At 35.5% G+C, this 12,400-nt stretch overlaps 1 protein-coding gene across 1 annotated transcript in view; it reads left to right on the top strand.

Moving 5' to 3' along the window:
- Positions 1–4,067: 4,067 nt before the first annotated feature.
- LOC148951614 (uncharacterized) overlaps positions 4,068–12,400 on the top strand; it is a 35,121-nt gene continuing 26,788 nt past the window's right edge. Inside the window, exon 1 of the mRNA XM_089091165.1 lies at positions 4,068–4,149. Coding sequence (XP_088947291.1) covers positions 4,118–4,149 — 32 coding nt within the window. The 5' untranslated portion in view covers positions 4,068–4,117. The remainder of the gene's footprint in view (positions 4,150–12,400) is intronic.

Raw genomic sequence — 12,400 nt, 5'->3', positions numbered from 1 at the left:
CACACCTGGAGAAAGAGGTCATTGACCGATTCTCCCTAATGACTCTATGCCCATATAAGGAGTCCCGTCCGGACCTTTAGGGTCATCTCTACTAGTAGCAGAACTAGAAAAAGCAGTAGTGGTACTAGTATTAGTAGTACCATGCACATATTGCCTTTTGGTCAATTGATGTTTCCCTATACGCTTTTTTGACAATCTAAACGTACATAGTGTTTTTTGTTAGTTCGAATTTGCCATCAATATTCTCTCAAATTTTACCTTCATAGACTTAGCCTTAATAGTACTTGTATAACAGAAGTTGCAGTGGTAGTAGGAGAAGTAGTTGCAGTGTTAGTGTTGTATTTGTGGTAGAAGTAACAGTAGTAGCAGCAGTATTAATAGCGGTAGTAGCATATAAATGTTGCCTTTTGATCAGTTGAAAATCCATTTTATGATGCCCCGGAAGTTTCACCTTGACACGGTAAGCCGTCCCAAAAATATTACTGATGTGCCCTTTTGACCCCCTTTTGATGCCGTTTTCTTCTTAATGCTCTGTGCATTTCAAGTAGTTCAAATTGAAGTAGTAATAGGAGCGATTTAGTAGCATTAGCAGTAGTAGTAAAAGTAGCAGTGGTAGTAGTGTTAGTAAAGACACACATATATTGCCTTTTTGTCGATAGATTTTCTCCTTTAAGTATTCTGTGGAAATTCCAACTTAATACCCAAATCCATTCTTGAGACACGTTCTTTTGGCAATCAGCATGCACATAGTGTGTTTTGATATAGTTCATATTCCCCCTCAATATTCTGCCTAATGTTCGCCTTCATACGCGTAGCCTTAATTATACTAGTATCAGAGTAGTGGTGGTAGTAGTAGGAACAGTAGTAGCAGTAATAGTGTTTTATTATTAATAGTAGTAACAGTTGTAGCAGCAGTACTAATAGCAGCAGTAGCAGGTACATTTTGTCTTTTGGTCAGCTGAATATCCCACCCACGACGTCCAAGAAGCTTCCCCTTGGTACGGTAAGCCGTTCCAAAAAGTAGGAACAGTAGTAGCAGTAATAGTGTATTATTATTAGTAGTAGTAATAGTAGTAGCAGCAGTATTAGCAGCATTAGCAGGTACATTTTGTCTTTTGGTCAGCTGAATAACCCACTCATGACGCCCTAGAAGCTTCCCCTTGATACGGTATGCCGTTCCTAGAAGTAGGAACAGTAGTAGTAGTAATAGTGTTTAATTTTTAGTAGTAGTAACAATAGTTGCAGCTGTAGATGTAGGTACATTTTGTCTTTTGGTCAGCTGAATATCCCACTCAAGACGACCAAGAAGTTTCCCCTTGAAACGGTAGGCCGTTCCAAAAAGTAGGAACAGTAGTAGCAGTAATAGTGTTTTATTATTAGTAGTAGTAATAATAGTAGCAGCAGTATTAGCAGTAGTAGCAGGAATATTTTATCTTTTGGTCAGCTGAATATCCCACTCACGACGTCCTAGAAGTTTCCCCTTGAAACGGTAAGTCGTTCCAAAAAGTAGGAACAGTAATAGCAGTAATAGTGTATTATTATTAGTAGTAGTAACAGTTGTAGCAGCAGTATTAATAGCAGCAGTAGCAGGTACATTTTGTCTTTTGGTCAGCTGAATAACCCACTCATGACGCCCTAGAAGCTTCCCCTTGATACGGTATGCCGTTCCTAGAAGTAGGAACAGTAGTAGTAGTAATAGTGTTTAATTATTAGTAGTAGTAACAATAGTAGCAGCAGTATTAGCAGTAGTAGTAGGAACATTTTGTCTTTTGGTCAGCTGAATATCCCACTCATGACGCCCTAGAAGTTTCCCCTTGATACGGTAAGCCGTTCCAAAAATAATGCTGATTCGCCCGTATCAGCAATTTGTTTGCACATAGTATGTTTTGATTTAGTTCAACTTTCCCCCTCAATGTTTCCTCAGTTGTTTATTTCAGTATCCTCAGCCATACTAGTATCCGCTACAGAAATAGTAGTTTTAGTTATAGCAGTAGTAATAGTTGTTGTGGTAGCAGTAGAAGTAGTGGTATTTGTAGTAGTAGCAGAGTGCAAATCTTGCCTTTTTGGTCAATTGATCATCTCCCTTATTATTTCCTTAAAGTTCCAAATTAATATATTCAGCAATTCCTGAGTTACATCCTTCTGACAACCCACAAACACATAACATATTTTAGTTTGATTTAGTTTGACACTTCCCTCAACATTCCCTGAAAGACTCGCCTGAATGCCCCTTGTATTTTGGGACAGTGGAAGTCAAGCTTGCATACTTTTTTCAATAACATATACTATACGTAAACAGTGAACGAATTGCCTAACGAATAATATACAGCTCTTGTCTTAAGGGCTGTAGAGGGGGGGGTTTACATCCTGAAACGGATAATTACTTAGCCTTTCAACAATGCTGAAAAAAAAATAGATGTCTCAAATTTTATTTGGAAGTTTGTTTTGGGAAATGATGGGCGTAGGAGAGGGCCTGGTTACCCTCAAATCACCTTTGGCTTTTAAAAAGGGTACTATAAATTCTAATTTCAAATCAAATGAGTCCCATCTGAAGTTTATACGACCACTCATTCTATAAAAACTTTGCCCAGGGCATATCTTAAAACCTTTTCCCATGGGCTCTGGAGGGTTGTGTCCACACTGGAGACATTGTTTTACGTACTTTGGACTATTTTGAACAAAATGGCTATCTCGCAATTTCAAACATATGCGTTTGGTGAAAAGAGGGTTAGTTGGGAAGGGGGGGGCTACTTTCCCTCCATCACTTTTGACTCTTAAACTGAAACTAAAATTTCCAGTTTTCAACCGAAAGAGCCTCCTCCAAAGTTTATACAATCATCCCTTCCATAAACATATTAAATTCCCCCCAGGGCATAGCTTACAACCTTTGCCCCTAGGCTTTGTTTTTTTTTTTCAACCCCAAAAGCCTTCTTATATGATCTTTAGACTATTTTTTGAACAAACAGCTATCTCAAAATTTCTATTAGATGCATTTCAGGAAAAAACGACGTCTGGGGGGGGGGACTTACCTCTGATCACTTCGACTTTTAAAAGGGGCACTAGAACTATTGATTAACGATCCAATGAGCCTTCTCCGAGGTTTATACGACCACCCTTTCTATAAAAACCATAAATGCCCCCAGGGTATAATTTACAACTCTTGCCCTGAGGGCTGTGAGGAGGGGGAGGGTTTTCACCCTCAAAAACATAGTTTCCGAACCTTGCAACTACGTTTAACAAAATGACTATCTAAAATTTTTGTTTGGTTGTGTTGGGGGCAAGGGTGGGGGCGGGGAGGGGCTGGTTCCCCTCCGATCATTTTCGACTATTAAAAAGAGCATTAGCCCTTTCAAATTCCAATCGAATGAGCCATTTTCAAAGTTTCTGCGACAACTCCTTCTATACTCAGGGCCCTGGTCTACAAAAAAAAGAAAACAAATACATCGTTCCAATGCCTATGATTATTCAATATTCACCAAAGGGTAGGCCTACTGGTTAAGAAAGCGGTTAACACGCCATATATTATATAGGGAAGATCCTTAAGAAACTAGTCAAACGGTTTTTTTTTTCAATAGACAATTGGATTGGAAACCGTGGTTTTTTACTGCGTTTACAATATTTAAACTATTGTTTTTTGGAGTTTTGGGAGGGGAGGTACGTATGCTTAATTAGGTTACGTTTTTAATATATTCTATGCTTTCCCCTCCCCTCCCCCCCTAATGTGCAAATATATAGCCGAAATTTGTTTCTAAGCTATTATATTTTTATCCTATTTTGTTTTATTTCATTAGCATTAACGAAACTTCACTTGTCACGTGTTTACCGCTTTCTTAACCAATACCTACCAAAGTTTCTTTTGAAGATATTGAAAAGCCTATTGTCTTGGATGTCACCCTAATTGTTTTCCTAATTAAAGAAACAATAAGACAACCGGGAAGGCGTCATAACGCGGTGATTAATATAATCCACCTTGGCTACTTCTTAGGTGACTCCAACTGGCGGGAGGCGCAAATGGTCAAAATGTTCTGACGTCAGGATCCACTTGTTTCTTAATTGCACTTCAGCCGCCGTGATCGTAAGGTCAATTTTAATGTAAAGCACATAAATTATTGTGAAAATGCCTATAAGTTCAAATAGTGATGAATATAGGTAAGAAATTTAATTATTTTTGCTTATGTAGGCCTTATACGGTAATCTTGCATGAACACTAGTTTACTCCTGTGAAGAAATAAATATAATAGAAAAAGAGGGGTAGACTAGCCCACCTCACTTATCATCTTTTGTATAGGGTAGGCTGCAATGCCGCACTACAGACAATTTATAGGCTTGGTCTACTCTTGTGCAAGGTCGTACCCAGGATTTTTTTTTCGGAGGAGATTTTACTCAAAGATTTTTTTTCGGGGGGTTTTACACAAAAAAAACGCAAAAAACGCATACAAAATTTGTTAATATCCATTTTTATTACTTTTTTACGAGTCAAACAAACATTTCGGGGGGGGGGGGGTGTTAAAACCCTCTAGCCCCCGGTACATCCTTGCTCTTGTGTATAATATAGCCTAGGAGAAAATAGATTTGTTTCTAATACTGCAAACCTTATTACTCTCTGCATAAACAAAAGCTTTGACCTATATTAAGGTTATTTCCTAGTATCCTAGGCTATTTTTTTTGGACATCCACCATATGGCTAATATGGGAGTAAAGTTCATTTGTGATGCAAATGGATGTTATATTTAGATTAAGGATGCAATTCTAGGTATGTATTTGCACACTAGGGGGGTTGGGGTATATATTCTGTGAATATATAGGTCCTAAGAAATTCAGCAATTTCAGAAACCATGTATAGCCTAGCCAACAAAAAAATTAAACAGCCCTTTTACTCTAGGGCTGACAATTTTATTTCTATTTTAGCTTTAACTTACTTAGTACCGGTGTCTAAATAAGTTTGAGAACCACTGGGCTAGACTAGCCTAGGCTGTGCGAAAAGTGTCTATTAATCATATAGGCTAGGCTATACATGGTTTCTTCCATTTCAGTCTGTTTCCCAAGTTTTGTATTTAGCCTAGGGCTAGGCAATATCTGTTCCCATTGAGAGGGGGGGGGTGTAATTGTCAAAGTAGGCTAGGAATGGTTTGATTTGGAAAGAGCGTTAAATGGGAAATTCAATGGTTGGCTACCACCCTATCTTTTGTTAGGTCTGGCAGGGGGACATAGATTTGATGTTGGATATGGTAGGCTATAGGCGAAATAGGTCTATAGATTAGAAAAAAAGGATACCACCAGATGGCTAATTTGACTGTGTATATAGGGTATATACAAATCTTGAAATTAGCCAACAAGTATTTAAAGCGTAGGAGTCCAGCTGAACATAAGGAAACATATTAAGAAAACAGTTCTTACTCCATAATATGCAGAAAAATCCTAGCTAACACATTTTGCAAGGAGAGAGTCTTTATCTTCACTTCTTTGCTTGTTTTTCCAGTTTCTCTAAGAAATTCATGAATTTCTTAGAGCCTATATATTCACAGAATATATACCCCCAGCCCCCTAATGTGTAAATTCATACCTAGAATTGCATCCTTAATTTAAATATAACATCCATTTGCATCACAAATGAACTTTACTCCCATATTAGCCATGTACACCATTAAATTGTCGGTCGACTCCCTTACGTCATATATGTACATCATCAAATTGTTGGTCGCCTTTCTTGTTCTTGTAGTAAATCAAGAATGTACATCGTCAAAGTGTTGGTTGACTTTCTTTTTTTCCAGCAGTAACATAAGAATATACACCATTAATATGTAGGTCAACTTTCTTTTATTATTCTTTTAGTAAAGTAGGATCTTATTTGTAAACTGGTATAGTTAGCCCACCCCCAGATAATAAGGAGTGAGAAGACTATGAGAAAATTTATGGTTTTTTCTTTATAGTCAAATGTATAATGTTTCTTCAGCAGGCATTGTAGTCCATACCTTGTAGATTTAAAGAAATTGTGCTGAATATTATAGCAAATATCTGTAAGACAGTATTTTAGTCAGGGGCGGATCCAGGATTTTATTTAGCGGGGGCGCATAATAGGCTGCTCCGATAAAGTTGTGAGAACAGAAATACCAGCAATTTAAAGGGAACCTTGACAATTATGCGTCGTAGGTAGGTAGCGGAAAGGGTCGTAAATTTAATCTAAGATCTGGTTAGGGTTAAAGTTCTAATAAATCTGTTGAAACTAAAATGATGTAAAAATGTTGACACAAAAAATGGTAAGTTATAAATACTACCCTGCCATAAAAAGAATAAAACGCTGTTCACCATCTACAAAAAAACTATTTAATATGTTCTGCGTAATTTTTAGCCGTTGCACTACTGACCATTATAGCGAATGAGTTAATTTTTGTATTAAAAAAAAAAAATGGTCTTGAACCATCTTTTGGACTCATGCATTATTTCTGTATATTTGTTTTGGTTAATTAATTTAGCCTGTCGTCTAACTATATTGCATCGTTTAGTAATTATTATGTTAATGAAGAGTAAAAAATGAGGATTAAGATACAATCATATATGCGTAAAAGATTAAACGTTAAATATTAGTTCGTTTAGGGTTGTAACAAGAAGCATAGAACAAAGAGATAGAAACTGTAAAAGACATTTAAAATGAGGGTTTTAAGTATAGGCAATAAAATATTAACTAATTACTATATCTTTTTAAAAATAATGCCAACTTTGACGAAATCTCAATGTAGCGTATCTTTCCACTTTTAAAGTTTGATATATTTTGCAATTACAGAATTCATAATTTTATAAGAAAAATTCAATTTTTCTCTTTTTACTTCCTTCATATCTATTTATCACACAGTCGATATCTACGTTAATATTTCGGTGAACAATATTTCCTTTGACAGCTAGTTCTGTCTGTCTAGAGTCCTATCAGTTTAGAGCTCTTCGTTAGTATCTCATCTTCTATTCATCCTAAAACATTCAAATAAAGATACATGTAGGTATGCGCTTCAATTTAAGTATATGAGTCAAAATACTTGTTAAAAAAACAAATAGTTGTGTTTATTATTTTTGTATATATGGTTATATACCATATAAATTTACCAAAATAACCATAGTAGTCAACCAATACATCCGTTGAGTTCATTACGCATGACCTCCACTTCTTCTCATGACTGAAATTTTAAGTTGATAGAGTATCATTCAATAGAATCTGTCTAGTAGTAATATCTAATAATTATAGTAATATCTATGTAATATAGTGTTAATAATAATAATAATTAATAATTTATTTTTGACCCACTAATGCGCTGATAAAGTGGAGTAACAAAAACGAAAGAAAAAAGAACCCTTACAAAAAAAAGAAAAAAAATTTCTTATGACAAAATTAAATATGAAGAACAGCAAATGCAAATCAGAACAATGGCACGAACGGATGAAAAGGACCTATATATATATATATATATATATATATATATATATATATATATATATATATATATATATATATATATATATATATATATATATATATATATATATATATATATATATATATAAACTGCGCTGCTTGTTTTTGTCTGTCTGGTATTTATTTCTAAGCAAGTTTACCAATTGGGCCGAAACTTGTCACATGTTACCCGCTCTGCCAAAAGAGGTCGAGATTGATCTAGGGGCGGGGACTGTTGGAGGAAGGTTTTTTTGTACTTATTATGGAACCGGTTATAAAAATTCTCAGGGTTTCAACCTGTGGTAGATTTTTAATGGAAATTTCTTAAAATCTTGAAATTTTCAGATATTCAATTCATACGTTTAAATCTCGATCAGTCTGTTGAGAACAAAAATTTGAAATTTGGCTCTGTAAAAAATTGTCCTGTAAAAACTTTTATTTATTAACAACTAATGTTGGAAGCATAATATTATTTTATGTGCGGTCCCAAAATAAGTACAAAATCCTCAGCGGTATATAATAACAGTATATACGATTTTATGGATAGATATATACAGCCCCTATCCATAAACATAACTATATTTTGTGATTGGTTGGTATGGAGAAGGTGAGCAATTCTGAAATAATATTGTAGTTGCATTCCGTGTCCGTGGTTAACTCAAGGGGTGTGAATTACCACTTTTTTTCCAACTTTTCATTAGTAAATGTTTGAAGATAAAAAATCAATGCCATTCCGCTTATTCAAACTGAGAATTCAGAAACCCGTTTAGCCTATGCTGGCTAGATAAAATATAAACACATAATTGTTTGCCTTCTTTTATACATTTTTAAAAAAATCTATTTTTCTTAAATGAGTACTCCGATCTTTGAAGGAGTATTTCGATTCAAATACTTAGTTTTATGTGTACTTATACAAACCTTTATTAAATTTGAGATATTTCTAAAGAGTTTGGTGTTTATGTTAGTGTTTTAGGATGAACAAAGAAGAAGGTATGTCGTATAATACAGAGCTTTAATTTGATGAAAATAGACATTAAATTGGCCACCGTTTGCTAACCGAAATCCAAAACGTAAATTAATAATATCTTTACACCTCTAATGCATTTACTTTATATTATGCAAATACCACAAAACAACAATGTTGCAAAAACCACCCCGCTTTGCAAAAAAAGCAAGTCCGAATTTTTTGACACCCCAAAAAAGTAATGATATCAATTTCTTCACCTCTCTGCCATAGCAAGACTCGAAAACAAATCTTTTTACAGTAAAAAGAAGTTTAAACATTAAGTTTTTTCAGTCCCGTTGTGACAGCAGAATTCTAAAATATAATTTTGACAGCCCAAAGAAGTTAGAATTTTAAGTTTCCCCTCTTTGTTATTCTGAAATGAAGATTTTCGCCTCCCAGTTCGCTTTTGTGGTTATACGGACAGATTCCCTTGATAAATATAAATCTAATGAAATACATTCTAGGTGGTATGCATCATCAGTAAACTCTAACAGAGACCACAAAAAGTAACTGGAACTTTATTTCAAACTTGTTTGCAAAAAGAAACAGTCCTAACAATTAAAAACTGATTAATAAATTCAACTAATAAAAACCAATTACCAAAAAAAAGTTTAAAGTGTTACATCATCCCAACCAGAGCAAGCGATTCCAACACCAAAGCCACCAGTGCGTTAGGGGGGGGGGCGCCCCTTCTGCCCCCCCTACTTGGCTTATTGGTAAATCCTGGCTGGGATGTCAGTTATCCTATCTCAGATCCAAGATTATTTATTTACTACACTGGCCTATGAAACCCAGTTTGTTATCATAAATAAAGAGCTTTGAACAGAAATATACAGTCCTCCTTTGTAGCATCTTCCTTGCAGCCGGAAATTGGAATCATCCATAGGAGGCCGGTATTCTTTTTACATGCTAGAGGTATCTGAGTTGGTTCTTTGTTCTGGTCTCTTTCCTAGTAGCTGGTACATAACTATTCAATATCAAGTAGCTATTTATTACTGTATAAATGATCTACAGTAACAGTTTCTCCTCTGCGGACTCAAAACATTTAAAGATGCATGTTTACAGACTATGAGGACAAATGTGTCACTAGGAATTAGCATGACCTCTGAGGCTGGGATACATGGGCATAGGCAGCATATTGTCTAGGGGAGGGCAGTCGATAGTGTGATGGAGGGCCTTTTATCAACTGCTTTTCCTATAAATTCCACCATCTGCAAGTTTCAAATGGTACTTTTGGTCCCATGTCTCAAGTGGAAAAGCTTGGGCTAGTGGGCTGCCAGAACTTGTTAGTGATGTTTAATGACTCATTTGAAAACTTTTGCTCATATTCAAGGGCTTTTTAGCAATTCTACCATTCGTAAGTAAGCACTGAAAACAACACTTTTGGTGCCACTTCTCAAATGGAAAATCTTGGAATTATAAAACGGTATCATTGTAATAATTATGGTCCAAAACCCTTAACTGGAGGTTTGTAAGAATATCTCTCACATGTTCCTCTTCCAGGCACCCTTAATAAGCTACGCAATTAGAGTCGTAGAAACACTAATATATTAAATTACATTATTAGAGGCATGGATCTGTTAGTACAGCGCTGGAAATCAAATTAGATTATCATGCGTTCGATTCCAGCTTGGATTTTTTTTTCAATCATGGTTTGTCCCTGCTTTTTATCAATTTTACCATCCATAAGTGTCATATAGCACTAAAAATGACACTTGTGGTGCAAAAATAAAATTGGCAATCCTCGAAAAACTAAATGAAATGTGTCTCTTTTAGGTAGATCCGGGGGCCCACTTTTCGAGTTTCATGTACACCAGGGGGCGGAAAGTGGGGGACCCCTAAATTCAGTCCCAAAATCAAATCCGTATTTTCTATGGTAGAAATAACCTTTAGCTTTAAATTTAGTGCCTTCTTGGGGCTAATGACTCGGAATCTCGCTCGTTGAACTGCCAAATATAGGAACACAAGTTCCCACCTCGATTAGGTAGTATTACTTTATGGGCCTTTCTACCCAGGTATCTTGTAATGGATTCGTTCGTTACAACCCGTTCCGTCCACCAAAATTGGGATTAGGATGTCTTTGAATCCGTGATAATTTATACTTGATCGTAAAAAGAAACTGGCGGGCAAACTGGACACGAATTTGGTTGGCTAATTTAAAACAAGTGTAATTAAAAATTCTGATCACAAGTTTATATGTATGCATGTTCGACCACTTTTTTCTTTTTTTTTTTGCCATAGAAAAACTTACGATTCTTCGCAATCCTTGGTTAGTTTACAAACGGAATGCTTAACCCTGAATTATCATATTTCCTGGGCCAGGAAAGTACACAGAAGGAAGGAGGGCCTTTGGGCCTGTGTCCTAAAATATGGAGATGTACTATTCTCCTCCATCTGTTTTGATGAATTTAACCCTACTCTCTTTGAAAAGATATCCATGTATGTGCCTTGGCTGTATGCTTTGTCAGCTATTCATTGAGTAGTGAGGACTAAAGATTCGTCTCTACGTCTTCATCAGATTCAGTTGTGTAATATAAGGCCGGGGCTTAGGACCCTTGTGATCTGTAAATTTGTTTTTAAATATGTACCAGACCCCAACTCGACTTTATTTGGACCCTCCCTGGGATAGATGTGCCCCTTTGAAATCGAAATCCGGATACGCCCCCGTCTAGATCTTTTCATTACTGTGAATTAAACTATCAAAATTATTGAATTGAAACTTACGTTAAGTATGTCGAAAGCATGATGCATGTGGGAAATTCACCACATATGACAAGTTATTATGCTTAATATATATAAGAATTATTTTATATAATTATATATAAATATACATATAATAAATAATAATTCGTCCTGAGTAGGTCCTTTGTAACAGTCTTGGGAGAGAGGCTTTATTCTTGATTTAATATTTATGCTGTTGACATTCAGCCTGCTTAATATTGTTATGACTGCAAACGGGCACATATGTAAAGGAGGGGGAATTTTGGATGGCGTTTCCTAAAATGCCCAGATGTTTGTAAAATTCATAGACGACTGATTTCTCATCTTTTAAGTTATTTTTCACTAAGTTTTGCACCTCTCCTGAAATGCGTTCCTGGGTACATACCTGATCTGACATCAATTTTATAAATCAAACTCGGGTTTGCCTTTTTTTTTTTAACTATAATTACCGCTTGCATTGGCACTTCCCCTCTATTCTGTGCTAAGACTGGCAAAATGTAAAAAAAACAAAGATTTTTACCATGGATATCCCAACACCCTAGATTTTTAAGATAATAATTATTTTTTATTTTCATTGAAAAAATCCAAAGGTCCCTCCCCCCCCCGGTTTTCGGAAATCATCGTTTTTGTATATTCATATAAAAATTGGAAACGTTACAGTGCCTTGTATATTTTTGTGAATTGGTGTCCCTGACTACTGGCCAAGCATTTGGTCGGCACCTTTCTTCTATGATATGGAGGAAGGCTTGTACTGAAAGGGATAATGTCTAGTTTTTATTATGAAGCATTTTCTAAATTTTTTATCCGCTGAAATGTAAAAAATGAATTAATAAATTAAAGTTTAAGTTTTTCTGTTTTATTTAAGAATCTGTTTTGCTACTCGTTTTCAGAATTAATGCCACAGGACTAACATAGGTAGTAGGGAATGATGTATCCTACATGTATCCAAATTTTGAGTTTGTAGTTTTAGTTAGAGTTATCGGAAGGTGCATCAAATTTGCGTACAGGGGAACTTGCCAAAGGTATCCCCGAGGGCAAAAACCATAAATTGTGCATTTGGACCATTCTTCATATTCATGTTTAATAGAAAATGTGAGCATGTTGCACCTTCTTTGAACCAGGATCTTGCATGGTATCCTATCTCTTACCTGCGATAGTTTCTGTTCATTCTAAGTTTGACTTGATTATTGATTTTATCTTTATATCTTATTAATATCCGTTACTTATTATTA

This window comes from Artemia sp. Qi Xiang Cuo, chromosome 6, assembly GCF_049724085.1.
Source record: "Artemia sp. Qi Xiang Cuo chromosome 6, ASM4972408v1, whole genome shotgun sequence".
In the NCBI taxonomy this organism is placed as follows: Eukaryota; Metazoa; Arthropoda; class Branchiopoda; order Anostraca; family Artemiidae; genus Artemia; species Artemia sp. Qi Xiang Cuo.
Note: the sequence above shows the minus strand (reverse complement) of the source record. Positions and strands in the feature narration are given on the sequence as shown.